Raw genomic sequence first — 15,446 nt, 5'->3', positions numbered from 1 at the left:
ACTGAACTTGTAAAATGTACATGTGGCAACACAGACCACGTGGGTGGGTGCAGTGTTCTCGCTTTCCTCAGATTATTTCCCATTTCCATTTCCGTAAAACGGTTCCGGTTACGAGTTAGTAGTTAGTCTCTTCCAATACGTGTGATGCTGTAGTATGCTCGAAAAATGCTACGAGGTTGTGAATTTCCTTGTAATTGTTAATTTTCGCAATTATTCAACAATGAATGGAAGTGAAAACATAATATATTTTGGACAATTTAGGAGATTCAGTTTACAAGAACAGATTATTGCTATACAGAAGGGAAGGCCAACACTACCTGGTCTTACATGTATGCATGTAGGCTGATTTGTAGCATGTTTCATTCAAGAAGGTGTCATTTCGTGCTGTTAACTTCTTTCCTCCTCTTAAGAAATATGCAGGAACCGCCACTGTCACAGTTATAGGTATGACAGCATCATAAACTTAATAAATTACAAGTAACAAATGAAAACAACAATGTTGCAAATAAAAAAACAATAAATCTAAACATTTCCAACTGCATTCTTCGTGCAAACTCGCCGGCTTCCACAAATAAGGGGACGCTATACTGAAATCTCTCGAAGTTCATTAGTTTTAAGAGTTCACAACAGTGAAATCAATAACTACCATACTTACAAAGCTAGATTCACCAAATTTTGATCACTGGTACATTTGCTTAATGGTGACAAGTGTACAAAATTGCATCCGCCTAAAGATAGGTGGTTTGTATTTTATTAATCATTTTATTAAAATATTGAACCGCTTTATATAAAAAGTCGCTTGCACTACAATTGACATTATTCTTAAGTGATAATCACTTATATGGATGCTTACATATGGAATCAAAGCTTACTATAGGGTTTTGCTGTAAAATTAATCAGTTAATTACTAGAATTTTTACTTATAAAATAAAAAATAAAAAAATTAATAGTCATAAAAATTCCTAGTAATTTACCCATTCACTGTACAGAAAATTCCAATAGTAATGTTTGTTCCAATGTATATAAAGAATTATACAAGTGAATATCAATTAAAAATAATATAAATTGTGGCGCAAAGGACTTCTTGTAAAAATCTATACAATATTTTATTAAGTTACCAATAAAATGCAAACCACTTACCATAGAGGGACGAAATTTTGTACATAATATGTTATTATTAATCAGATATAATAGTGATAAACATTTTGTGAATTTAGCTTTAAAAATATGGAAGTTAGTAATTTCAGTATAATGTCCCCAAGGATGCACTGATGTGAGATTTTGTATTTTTGTTCAAAAAGATGCTCTCTGCCAATTATCATGGCCATACGACCGGTCTATCAGCTGTTTAGGGTCACATTTTTAAAAGGCTGCTCGCTCTGACTGTTAATTTAAATGCTACATCCACGCCCTCCACTCTGAATTCTGCGACCATTTTGGAAATTACGCTATATATCATACATTATTTATTATATTAGATTTCAGATTGAGCCAGTGTAGCTTCTCGACTTCTCGAAATATTTCTTCATTCTGTAGAATCCAACAGATGTTAGGCCTCCTTCAAAGCCTGCTTCCCCTTGAGAGATATTCAGTTACAAAGGAGAGCAGAACTCTTGTCTAAATGAAAATTCCACCTGTTGCTAGTAGCCATAACAACGTGTTTTACATGCTTGGATTTTGTTTGTGATACAATAAATATTTGCAAGTTTCTAACAGTTTTATTGTTAGTGTTATAATAGTGTCTACAGTCTATAGCGATTTGTAAATAATATTTATCTAGTATAGTGTTTTCATAAGTTTACATAGTTCTTTTTTCAGTCGTCATTTTTACTTACTAGTGTAGGTTAGGTGTGCACAGCGTGGTAGTGTATATAAAGCTAAGTTCTGCATATAATATGCTAGGTCTACATGTTTCAAAATGCCTAGGTAATAGAAAAGACAGAGACCTTGTTCATTATTATCATCCCAAACTTTGAAGTCAGTTTTCGCCACTTTAATTTTCTGTAAATTTTACATTGCTAAAAATGCTACTCTTTGTACAGATTTTGTACTACATGCATGATTTTTTGTAGAGGTTTTTGATTATGTTCTTAACAAAACTTACTATCAGGATCATACCTAACACTCATATTTTTTGTTGTTATTGTTGTTTTGGTCAACTGTCCGAAGACAGGTTTGAACCTCATAAGTAACACCATCATCATCATCACCATCACTCATGAGACAACTAGGCTAGGAGATAATGGGGTGGTCAGTTCCTTTCCCCCTACAATGCCTACTTCGCCTATTAGCTACATATTCCACTAATCAGACTTCAGATGCATACAAACAATTGCTCTTCCTCTGACACATATCGTCAAGTGAGATGTAGGCCTACTACCTGATAATATATATATATATATATATATATATATTATATATATTGTGACAGAGCTGGGATACGATCTCACGACCGGCAGAAGGATTACAAGGTCGGCCGTGATTCGGCGCAAGTGCGCGCGCATCTGCTTCCTGTGGCATGTGCTGTGGCGTAGAAAGGAGGGGGGAGAAGAGAGGGAGCGACCGCGGCAGAGAGGGGAGATATCCAGATTATTCGAGAATGCCATCCTGACATCCGTGGAAATCTTCTAGGCATCTGTCGATTGTTCGGGAAATCGTACTCTCCAGAAACTATGCTTTGGTTATAAAAAGAAGAGACGCGAGTGAACAGTAGCAGTGTTGTTAAAGTCGTGGACAGCAAGCCAGCCAGTCTTGTGTAGCAGTGAAGCCAGCTTTGAGACCGAAGTTCGACTTGAGTTGTGTCCGTAAGTGTGGAGCCGGAAGTCCTGAGTTTGAGTGCAGTGGACTACAGTTGGGGGACCTGATTTCGAAGTTCAGCGGATTGTCTCTGAAGGTCTGTGGTTCGAGATACTGTGAACTCGAGTGACTGAGCTAGAAGAACTAGCCAAGGCAAACGAACTGTGAACTGAGAACTGGCAGTTCTGATTTGTAAATAGTGCTTCGTGAACATTAGTTAAAATTAGCAGTACAGTGTTGTTCTCAATAATTCAAGTAATTGTCACTGTCGTCTGTGGAGTGCAATAACGAATAATGTGTTACTGTGTGGAGTGGAGATCCCATTGTTGACGGGAGCAGAATTAAATTGTAGAAAGTGATTATTATTGTTGCTTTAAATAAAAGTTACATTGTTGAGTTGGAATAAATTTACTATATATATATATATATATATATAATATATATATACACATACACACACATCAGCCAGAATATCAATAAACGGTATTTTTTATATTAATTTTATTACGCTCGAGTTGAATTTTTTTCTGTTTTTACACTTTGGTGTATTAAATATTTTTAATTATATTTTTAGTAAAATAAAAAGGAAAATTGTATAGTAAGTTTTGTTCCTGAAGGTCTGACACGTAGACAAAAATTCTGGCCAAAATAGTAGCAATTTTTAAAAACCTAAATTTACACAATTTAAAATTACAAATTAAAACTACAAAATTTCAGAGATCTACCTACAATTAGTTTAGAAAATTGAAATTTCACATCAGTCTAACCTTATCAGGGTTTCTAGTTTCTACGGTCTTTGTATTTTCCAATCGAGCCAAACAATAGAATCTTGTCTCAAGAATGAATTCAGAACTTCACATAATATATTATATTATGCCATTTTTGCAAATAGCAATTAGGATTACATTCAGAAATGCTTGATTTGAAAGGGAGTAGATGTAAAAATTTGACATTGATCCTAATTGGTACGTGATTTTCATTTGTTTTATGTAGAAATGTCATTGCTGAAACGACTTAAATTCTAGATTAGTTTTATAAAAATATTTTGGGGCCCAAATTTGGAAAAAATAAGTATCAAAACAGTCATTCATTAATCTCACAATGTATGCTCGCTTAGGTAGCGGATCGTTCCTTTTTTATATTTATAGTCACTGCTTTCCTTTTTCCTTATTTATTTCACCTTGTCACAGAGAAAATAAATGTGCGCTTTTTTTCAGTTCTCTGTGAACAGTTCTCTGAAACCTAACATTATGCTGATTAACGTAAAATTATACATTCTATAATGTGTATTGTGTAGGTCTATTTATGGATGTATGAGCATGTTTTCTATCAATTGCTGGGTACTTATTTTCTTTCCTTTAATGCTCTGACCCATATCAATGAAACTTTGAATATATTTATTTCGTCCTAATTTTCCGTTAAACATCGAAAATGGACACATCACAGCGTTAAATTGTGTGATTTACGTACTGCTATTATGCGTCTCCTCTCCAACATCATGGCGGCAAGCGCAGCGTTCAATTTGCCCCGGTTTCCTCGTTCCGCGCAGCCGAGACTGTAGGGGCTTGGCTAAACCTGCCGGTGCAGGCGAACTAGAGTGGGGTTGAGAAATCGCGTTCTACTGGCTGTTCAGTTCAAAGTGTGTCATGGCTCGCTGTATGCCGTCATACGGCTAGTCGATGAGCCTAGAGAATTCAATCTTCCTACACTTCCGCAGAGGTGTATAACCTATGTGTCAGAGAAGTTGCCTAGCAAGTACGGCGATCATTCTGAAGAGTACTTACCGATATCTACGGTAACGCCGGTAGTGGCAGGAATGTGAACTGTTTAGAAACATGTACTGAGGTGGGTTTTTTCTTACTGTCGGGATATGGGGAGAGGGTTAAGACGATTACTTACGTATTTGTTGACATCAACTTCGACGGACAACATGGACACGGAGCATTTTATTTGTATTGTGGAATGTTGCCGTACGCAACCGATGATAACAAATACCCTGCGTACGACTTGGCCGCGCAAAACGCAGTTCGAAAGAGGTTATGGTAGCACACAGACAGTACAGATCACCATCTGTTGCTACGACATTCAAGTTATACCGTACACGTTCTCAAGTTCAGATTGAACGCCTTGATTAATAAACAACTTCTCTGACATAAAAGCTGAAACTCGCTTCAAATCGCTGGCTCACAACAGTGACGTCATGACACACTTTGAAATGAACACCCAGTATTTGTACTCAATGTACTACATTTGTCGACCGCTGCGGTGTAACATATACAGCTCACAATTATTCCGTGTAATATTTGCGGCGTATATTTAACGATTAACAAAAATCAGCCAATAATTAGAACAACCTCAATCCTATGATCTTTCCATGCGTAATTTTCACCTGTATAGTAACCTCAAACGTAACGTTTACAAAAAATAACCACGAAACTTGTAGGAACTTAAGACCGAAATTTAAAATGCCGTGCCCTCTAACAGTTGCCAGAAACTTCAGAATGTGTTTCTAAACACCTTGACTAGATGTGGAGTCTTTATTCAAGCAAATGGTGATCATTTTCAATGTCGTATGTGATTTCGGGGAGTCTCAAAATTCTGTTTCTCCTTCTTCATTGTTATTAAAATAATATAGGGCAGATTTTAGGAAGCGAGATTACCGATATTTACCACAAAATTTATAATTTTACAAGGAAAGATTGTTAAGATGTACGAAAAATTAGAAAAAATTACCTAAAATCAGATTGCCATAGATTTGGTTTCAATCTCCGTAGAATTTGAAATTTTTTGTGCTGAATAAGCAGACTTCTGGCTGTCGAATTCATCTGGAATGGTTGTTATCTACCGTACGTATTGTAAACTAGGAATATATTTATTTTAAGTACAGAAGATATTTTTAGATTGTTATTGCATCACTATACAATAGTGCATTTCATTTTTTAAAATTCTGATGATAATGAAATTTCAATTACTGTCATGGGAGCCAGACGGCGGCGTATGGGAACCTAGAATTTTTAATGAACCGTATGGGTAGTGTTGGAGGAAATAATTTAAATATCGATATATTGATATTGCAATATATTGCAAACCTAATTTCGATAATCGATATATATTGCAGAAAATATATGGATATATCGAGCTATTATCGATATATCGCTATTCCTTAAGCAAATTGCATTTTCATGCGTATATTTACTGTATTACAATGAAAGTACTTAAATTTTAATATTCCTTTTTACCATTGAAATTTACATCATAACAGTCAAAAGCATAAATGTAAAATTGTAACAATAAACAATACATTCTCAATACCATATGATGTAGCTCCTAATATAAATCAAAATTATGGTGGAAGTAAGGTGAGCTTAAATAATATGGTGGGAAAGAGTTAAGTGAGTATGGTTGATTATTTGATATTGGAACACAATTCAATTATTCTAAAATTTAAATTATGGTTTATTAAACGACGCTCGCAACTCCAGAGGTTATATCAGCGTCGTCAGTGTGTCAGAATTTTGTCCCGCAGGATTTCTTTTACATGCCAGTAAATCTACTGACATGAGCCTGGCCGGGATCGAACTAATTTTATATAGCATTCAATCCAAGACACAGATATAGGCTAATGCTCTTTTCTACCTAACAACGTAATCATTTTAAATGTAAACGGAACTTATAATTATTTTTAAATGTAAGTAAACCGTACTTAGAATGTTACAAATTCTGACAAACTTCACAGTTGATTTGATACAATCCTTCTAATAGTGAGTTCCCATTGCAAGTTACTGTTACACTCCAACAATCCCAACAACAATGGTGATGATGATAGATAGAATATTTATGCACTTAAAGATATAATAATAAAACAGAATGCCAGTACTAGTTTGTGCACAAAAATCATAGCTGTAAAGAAATGTCAAATCGGTATTAAATCCTTGTTTCTCTTTCAATTTCAGAATATAGAGATAAAAGTTTTGATACCCGTTTTGAGGTCAGATGGTTCATTTTCAGGGTGGGAGTTGCTCCTGCCTTGGAGAACATTAATAACAATATTAAAACAGTAGTAGATAGGGGAGAGTCGGGTAGTATCGGACGGCGGGTAATATCGGACAGCGAGTTTCTTTCATCTACCACACGATGATAGTACCTGATTGACATGGTTACGTTTCTGTGATGTCGCATAGAGAAACGTTACCATGTCATTCAGGTACTACCTTATGGTGGTAGATGAAAGAAACGCATTGTCCGATACTACCCGACTCTCCCCTAAACCTCCCATCTTTCTTACGTTCGCACACACTGCATTTTGAATTTGATGCTGTGTATTAAACAGTCTGAATTCGAATAAACCTAAGCTGTTGATAAAGCGTCGTAAAATAACCCACTAAAATAAAAAAAATAAATAAATTCGAATTCCAGTCCAGCCAATTAGAGCAAGGTATTGAATGGATTGGATATTTCAAGGTTGCACAATTAATCGTCCACCTTCATTGGCGCCACCTCTCGGGAATTATCGGGGTTGTGTAGTGTGGATTTTGTTGTTGTTGGTAATGATAATAATTCCACAAGAAAAAACGATAAATTTAGGAGAAAACCGATATATTACACGATATATTGAATCAAAAATTCGATATCGATATATCGATTTATCGAAACGAAAATATCGATATTTCGTAAAAACCGATAGGCTATATCGTTCCCATCTCTACGTATGGGGTAAAGAAAATTGTGCCCATATGGAGCCATACAATGTATCGGTGACTAAGTTTTGTAGCTACATGAAGATCTGAATTTCTACACAGAGATCTGTATCTTAAATAATCTCTTGCTATTTCTAATATAATTATCTTCTTTGATGTTCATAAACATAAACGGGTCACCTCTGCACTGTTGGGATCTAAAATCATATATAAAAATGGTAGGCCTATTCCAGAAAATCTACACCAAAGGAGGAAGATTTCTTTTGCTTCATTGACTTTTGTGGGCTGTATATAGTGATAAACATACGATTTTATGTGATGAAGAATGAGTAGAGCAGAGAAAAAAATTCTCTCCGGTACCGGGATTCGAACCCGGGTTTTCAGCTCTACGTGCTGACACTTTATCCACTAAGCCACACCGGATTCCAGTTCCGATGCCGAATTGAATCCCTCTCAGTTTAAGTTCTATCTCTCTGTTCCCCTTTGTTGACTTATCCTCATACAGCCTACTGTGTCACAGTATATGTGACAGTGGCACAATTTCCAACACTATGTACAGAGGTGCACTCATTACGAGTGACTAAATGGCCGGGATCCGACGGAACAAGGCGCCGTCTTGAATCATAAAATGATTACTTACGATTATCATATTATGATGTACCGAAGTACATATGAAGTTTCCGTGCAGGAATTTTGCGTTACCATGTGGTGAAAAAGAGGAACAGAGAGATAGAACTTAAACTGAGAGGGATTCAATCCGGCATCGGAACTTGAATCCGGTGTGGCTTAGTGGATAAAGCGTCAGCACGTAGAGCTGAAAACTCTGGTTTCTAATCCAGGGCCGAAGAGGATTTATCTCCCTTCTACTCATTCTTCAGCACATGGTAACGCAGAATTCCTGTACGGAAACTTCATTTGTACTTCGGTACATCACAATGCGATTTTAGTTTGCAGCCACAAATACGTTCAACTAAATATCGTTTGATACTTACCTCTTTATTCTAATACACTGTTGTAACCTAACACTCCCCTACTACTTGTTACTAATTACCAACATAACATGTGAGAAGTCCAGGACGAATTGTCAGGGAAATGGTCTGTTTCCCTAATATTGCGTCCTCGACCTCTCGAGTATCACATTTGCAACAAGTTTGGTGGGGGGGTCTACAACATTGCATTAAAATACTGCACACGTAAGTATCTAACGACTTTTATGTTGAAAGTATTTGTGGCTACAGAATAAAACTGCATGTTTATCACTGTATACATCTCACAGAAGCTATTAGAGCAATGGGAAATGGTACTTTCTTTGGTGAATCTATTTATATTTATTTATTCATAGATTTCAAAAATGCATATGACTCGGCTGAGACGTTTCATAAAATATTCTTAATGAATTTGGTATTCCCAAGAAACTAGTTCGATTAATTAAAATGTGTCTCAGTGAAACGCACAGAAGAGTCCGCATAGGCCAGTTTCTATCTCATGCTTTTTCAATTCACTGCGAGGTAAAGCAAGGAGATGCACTATCTCCTTTACTTTTTAACTTTGCTCTAGAATATGCCATTAGGAAAATTCAGGATAACAGAGAGGGTTTGGAATTGCAAGGGTTACATCAGCTTCTTGTCTATGCGGATGGCGTAAATATGTTAGGAGAAAATTCACAAATAATTATGGAAAACATGGAAATTTTACTTGAAGCAAGTAAAGCGATAGGTATGGAAGTAAATTCCGAAAATACAAAGTATATGTGCGAAATGGAAATATAAAAATTGGAGATTTATCCTTCGAAGAGGTGGACTAATTCAAATGTCTTGGAGCAACAGTAACAAATATAAATGACACTCGAGAGGAAATTAAATATAGAATAAATATGGGAAATACCTGTTATTATTCGGTTGAGAATCTTATTTCATCTAGTCTGCTGTCAAAAAGTCTGAAAGTTAGAATTTATAAAACAGTTATGTTACCGGTTGTTTTGTGAAACTTTCACTCTCACTTTGAGAGAGGAACAGAGATTAAGGGTGTTTGAGAATAAGGTTCTTAGGAAAATATTTGGGACTAAGAGGAATGAAGTTACAGGAGAATGGAGAAAGTTACACAATGTAGAACTGCACCTCACATAATTAGGAACATTAAATCCAGACGTTTGAGATGGACAGTGCATGTAGCACGTATGGGCGAATACCAAAAAGGCGTATAGAGTGTTAGTTGGGAGGCCGGATGGAAAAAGACTTTTGGGAAGGCCGAGACGTAGATGGGAAGATGATATTAAATTGGATTTGAGGGAGGTGGGATATGATGATAGAGACTGGATTAATCTTGCACAGGATAGGGACCGATGGCGGGCTTATGTGAGGGCGGCAATGAACCTGCGAGTTCCTTAAAAGCCATTTGTAAGTAAGATATGGAAAGAGACTTACTTCACTGATGTGACATTCGTATTGCTGAGACCTTCGAAACGAACATTCTTGAACTCGATGTGGATGGTGGCATTCCCATTATCCTGTGTCATCTCCAAGAATGGCACATCAAGTGGATCCAATGATTTCAAACCCAGCTCTGTTGATCCTAAAAAAAGAGGTTTTCGTTAATATTATAACGATTGTTTAGTGAACTGTCCGAACCTCATAAGTGACACCAATAAAGTATCAGTCATAAGGCAACTAAGCCAGGAGATAACAGTTTCATTCCCCCTCATTGCATACATCGCTGACTAGTAACACATTATACTAATCAGACTACAGATGTATACAAACAATTCGAGGGGTAGGAATGATACATAGTCCTAAGCCACATAGACACAATTTTACAGGAGAAGATGTTAAAGGTTATAGTCCAATGCTATTAGATGCGGTATCATAATTTCTTCTGCATATACTTACGTCATTTATTAAGTGACTTTCATGATATTTTAATAGTAGCTGCTTCATATGTGTAAAAAAAACGTGGCTGACACACCTGATACAAAGTGCCAATACATTATGTTTACAACTAATCACTGATAGGCCTATGTAGTAATGTAAATCATCTGAAGGAATACTCCATGTCAATGCAATGTAATACGACGCAATATAATATGGAAATTTATTCTTCAAACCATTAATTTTCGCACGTGTTGAAAAATGATATCACCTCAGGAAGCTACGAACAAGAGTATTAAAGTAAAAACATGAAAGAATGACGAAAAGGAATTCGAACCCGAACTTCATGTACTCCCTACACTCGAGTCCAACGCGCTACCACCTGGGCCACGCAGCCACATCATTTTTTATTGCAACAATGAATAGTTACACTACAGTAGTTTGACTCGTAATTTTCCAATATTTTTTCTCTTGAACCTAAGCCTATAGGAAAAAAGTCGAGACATGTATTATGGATTTGGCCATACTTTCACCCAAAATTTTCCGGACCCCAATCTTGACATCAAAGTGGGACGGTCTCCTTATCTGTTCTTCACGCAGTTAAACTGAGCGTGTATAGGGCCCTTAACGCAAGACTCCGCTTTTTCCCCTTTGTTTTGTTTGTTTGTTGCTTTTTCTGTTTATCGGTCAAGTATTATGATTATGAATAATCTATAACAAAGATATATGCAAGCAGTAAATTAGATGTAAAATAAACATTCTTTCCCTACTCGTGTGAACCAGGCGCTGCCCGAAGTGGACTTAGACAAAATTCACGCTACAGGAGAGCGGCCATTTTTTGCCTAAGACTGTACCATATTTATCAAAATATTTTATACAGTATTTTACTACGAAATAGCATATCTTTACAAATAACAATTTTCGAGTTATGACACTATTTTACTGGGAGTGCGATATGTAGTGTATAATTATATAATATGAATCGTGATGGGAATATATATTATTTTCCTGTAACGGTATGAATATTATAATAATATTCAACTATAACTTATGTATGCGTACATGATTAACTTTTTATAACTACCATCAGACTTTTTCTGGTGACATACAATAATTCATCACTGTGCAACAAATTATAGATCGAGAGATGAAACCTGGCATGTAAGCTACGCGACAGGGGAAAGGATTGGAGATCAGAAACAAAGTGTGTTCCGGTTTGGTTAATATTACACGAATCTACCGACTCGGCAGTTAATCTCTGACTAAAAACTTATTTTCTCCATATCCATTGGTGATGTATCCAAGGTGCGTGATCAGGTCACAGGACAGGTCTTCCCTCCTCCACTACACAAAATTGTAAGAATAGCCAATATTATACAGAAAATAAATATCTGTGATAGCCTATATTATGTTTGCCTTATTTAAGGACGCATTTGATAATTTATTAATAGTTCACAAAGATATTAATACACTAAATAATTTTAACTAAATTATACACAATTCGTAATTTCAAAAATACAATTTTTTAACGAATTTTCTATAATATAAATATTAAATGTATGTTAGCTTATCTTGCACTTACGTATAGTAAGGACGCATTTCAAGAACTGGGTTATGTAGCACCAAAATTAAACTTTGGCCAACAAATGAACATTAATTTTGCCAAGAGCTGAAAATCACGTAGTATTTCCACCACAAGCTGTTCAATGTTTTCCTTTTTTCAATTTCAAGATGTTGGCAACGTTAAAATTAATTTATATTTGTCTTCGTTTCTGTTTATGAAACAGATTCTTCATCTGTTTTGTATTTCCTAAGAATGTGCGACAAATGTACAGTACACCTAAATGTTTATAATTTAAATATTGTAAATATTTAATTAACTCGTAAAAATAATTATTTAGGAAATTAATCAACTATCAGTCCACTAATTTTAAAGTAATAATTCTGAAAATAGTCACCAATGTTAATATAAATTAATTAAAAATTTGAGTGTACACAAAATTTGTAGGCTAATTCTTTTCTTTTGACCTAGATTCTAAAAATATGAGACAAATATACGCCTAAATATCTTCTACATCTTAAATATGATATTCAATTTATATGCTTGTAAATATCTAAATATTTTAAATAAAATATCAGAGGTATATTTAATTATTTCTAGTAAAAGAAATATTTGTCTATAGATTATTTTATATCAGTCATTTTCAAGGTAATTAAGAAAATCTATGGAATATTTATTTGGTTGATTTGTGAAAAGTTTGGAGTCTTTTCATTTCAACACCTCGCTCTCAGCTGCCGCTCACAAGCGTCTATACCGCGTCTAACTGCTCATATTTGCTACAGTTGCCAGGCCCTGTTCTATAGAATTACGCACGTATATAGATGAGTCAGTGGACTACGTAACAGTCTTCTTCATTATAACAAAGCTTTATTATTAATAAATTGTACCAAAACTCTTAAACCATAAAATCTAGCTAAAATCTTAATAACGACATGAAAAACTCGTGTTTACTTACGTATTTCAGTCGGATCATGTAGGTCTATAGATCCAACTGTTGTACTTGGGCCTGGCAGCAGTAGATTTAATCTATGGAATTATAACCTGAAATTTTGATTTTATTTATATTTTTAAATAATTTTCTTATCTTTTAATCAGTGAAAGAATAATTTTTAACATATTATTTTATGCTTCGAAACAAAAACCACTGAAATGAATAAACAGTGTGTTCCAAGAGAGTGTTTGATACTACTAACAAAATGGTGGTGTACCAAAAGTGTGACTATAGTCGTTAATTCGATCCTCTAAACTCTAGAAGATTATTGATTTGAGTATTAATATTGCATAAGCGTGTTTATAAAGATAAAATTCGTGCATTATGAAAACGTTATTATAAACATGTGTATTTTAAAATAAGTTAACACATTTTACTGTGTCTTAAAATGATTAAATATTGATAAGTATTGATAAATGAAAGCAGAAATGGGTACAGTAGTGTCATTACCGTTCTTGATGTTTCGAAGCACATTGTTGATGGAATTCTTCAGACACTCCTGCAGTCGACTGTCACTTCTGTGGCAGACCTTCAAGTAAGGTGCTGGAAGAAAATTTTAATATTATTATAGTGGACTCAGTTGTGATTTTTACATAAATAATTCTCGTCGTAGTTACACGAACAGCATGCTGGTAGAAAGAAGGAAGGATTAATTTGAACTTCAGATAGGTTTCTCATAAGTAAAGACCATTTTCTTGGTCCAACAACATTGGAATGAATGTAAGTGTACGGGGTATACGTTACGTTATATGTCCTTCAGTAGACACCCTGCTCACAAACACAAGTAACGCACACTACAGGGTCATTCTAAAACAGATTCCTTACTCCTAGACAAGTATAGTACGCTTCAGTTTATGATTGATATTACGCACTACTAGTTGAAATAAAGATGTCTAAAACAACTACGAAAGTACAGGAGTGAGTAGAGGAATTCGGAAGACAGTATGTCTGTGTAAGTGGTGACATAATTGTGTGTAAGACTGACATAAAATTATAAACCATTTGAAATTGATAGAAGTGAGACTGACGATCTATATTTAACTACAGTCCGTATTTCACGAGAAGATCCGAGCAAGGAATGCGAGTTTTCCCCCCACTCTTATATTCCATGCCCGACACGGAACCGGCCGGCCATTGACTGATCCTTGTTTGTCCCAGTCGACCAATGATACCACTCCCATCCACTTGCTCCTTCAAGAACGCTGAGTTACTGGTTTATTCTCTCCTCTTACCCCGCAAGGACCGTACTCCCCTCGCAGGGATCTTCTCGTGAAATTTGGACAGTAGTAATTCAGTGTCAGGGGACGAATTTAGCAGAGATCTGTATGAAATGATGTTGCAGGTCAACACTCAACAAAGTTGAGGACAAGCACTTTAAAAATGTTGTAGGAAAGTACATTTGTACCTAAAGGACAATACATGTGTTATAGGAGTACCTTTATTTAAGTTACATTTTACAGCAGATATTATTGTAATATACACTTAAACATTTCATTCAGGGCAATACCTGTGTTACAATTTTATTGGTGTTTTAAGTTAGGTACTATTTTACAATAAAGATTATCGCAATATATTGCGTTAAGAGCGATACCTGTGTTACAGTTATATCGGTGTTTTAAGTTAAAATAATTATTCAACAAGACTATCGTAATATGGGCTTAAACATTACTTAAAAAACTGTAGGCCTACCTATGAAACAGCAACATTTTAAGTTGAAATTTTGCATTAAATATTGTTGTAATATAGGCTTAAACAATTCATTAAGAATAGTGTCTGTGAAGCAGTAACATTTGAATCCCAGTATTTTTTTATTTTAGTAGGTTATTTTACGACGCTTTATCAACATCTCTGGTTATTTAGCGTCTCAATGAGATGAAGGTGATAATGCCGGTGAAATGAATCCGAGGTCCAACACCGAAAGTTACCCAGCATTTGCTCATATTGGGTTGAGGGAAAACCCCGGAAAAAACCTCAACCAAGTAACTTGCCCCGACCGGGAATCGAACCCGGGCCACCTGGTTTCGCGGCCAGACGCGCTAACCGTTACTCCACAGGTGTCAAAGTATATGAATATCAAAGTGACAGACTGTAGTCTCCGGATTCGAATTGGGCTTAAGTATTTCTAACAGAAGTAAATGTAATCGCTTCGACTAACAGAAAATCGTCATATTTTTCGACTGACTAAGAGGTAATATTTATACGTCAATATTATAAAATATAAAATTGCGTAATTTCTTTTCCCTATACATGCATTATATGCTTTAATAGGTTATTTAGTGTACTGTAGTTGTGATAATTACGTGGTAATCTAGCCTCGGTGGATTGGTGATCCCGAAATGTTATTTGTCAAGATTAACCATAGGATTCGTTATGGAATTATGTCATTTTATTTTCTTTTACTTGGTTATTTAACGACGCTACATAAACTGTTAAATTATTCAGCGCCGATGGAATTGGTGGTAACGAAATGGTATTAGTCGAGAGAGATCGAGAATCTTCATGAATTATCTGATAATTTCTTTATGATCGAGAAAAAA

The 15,446-nt window shown here is 35.3% G+C and overlaps 1 protein-coding gene across 2 annotated transcripts in view; it reads right to left on the bottom strand.

Moving 5' to 3' along the window:
- LOC138699985 (protein takeout-like) overlaps positions 1-15,446 on the bottom strand; it is a 39,238-nt gene that overhangs the window by 12,553 nt on the left and 11,239 nt on the right. For both annotated transcript variants that reach the window (XM_069826243.1, XM_069826244.1), the window contains exons 2-3: positions 13,360-13,452; positions 9,917-10,064 (exon numbers count right to left, since the gene is read on the bottom strand). In XM_069826243.1, coding sequence (XP_069682344.1) covers positions 9,917-10,064; positions 13,360-13,452 — 241 coding nt within the window. The remainder of the gene's footprint in view (positions 1-9,916; positions 10,065-13,359; positions 13,453-15,446) is intronic.

Source organism: Periplaneta americana, chromosome 5 (assembly GCF_040183065.1).
Source record: "Periplaneta americana isolate PAMFEO1 chromosome 5, P.americana_PAMFEO1_priV1, whole genome shotgun sequence".
Classification (NCBI taxonomy): domain Eukaryota; kingdom Metazoa; phylum Arthropoda; class Insecta; order Blattodea; family Blattidae; genus Periplaneta; species Periplaneta americana.
This window is presented reverse-complemented; position numbering and strand designations above follow the sequence as displayed.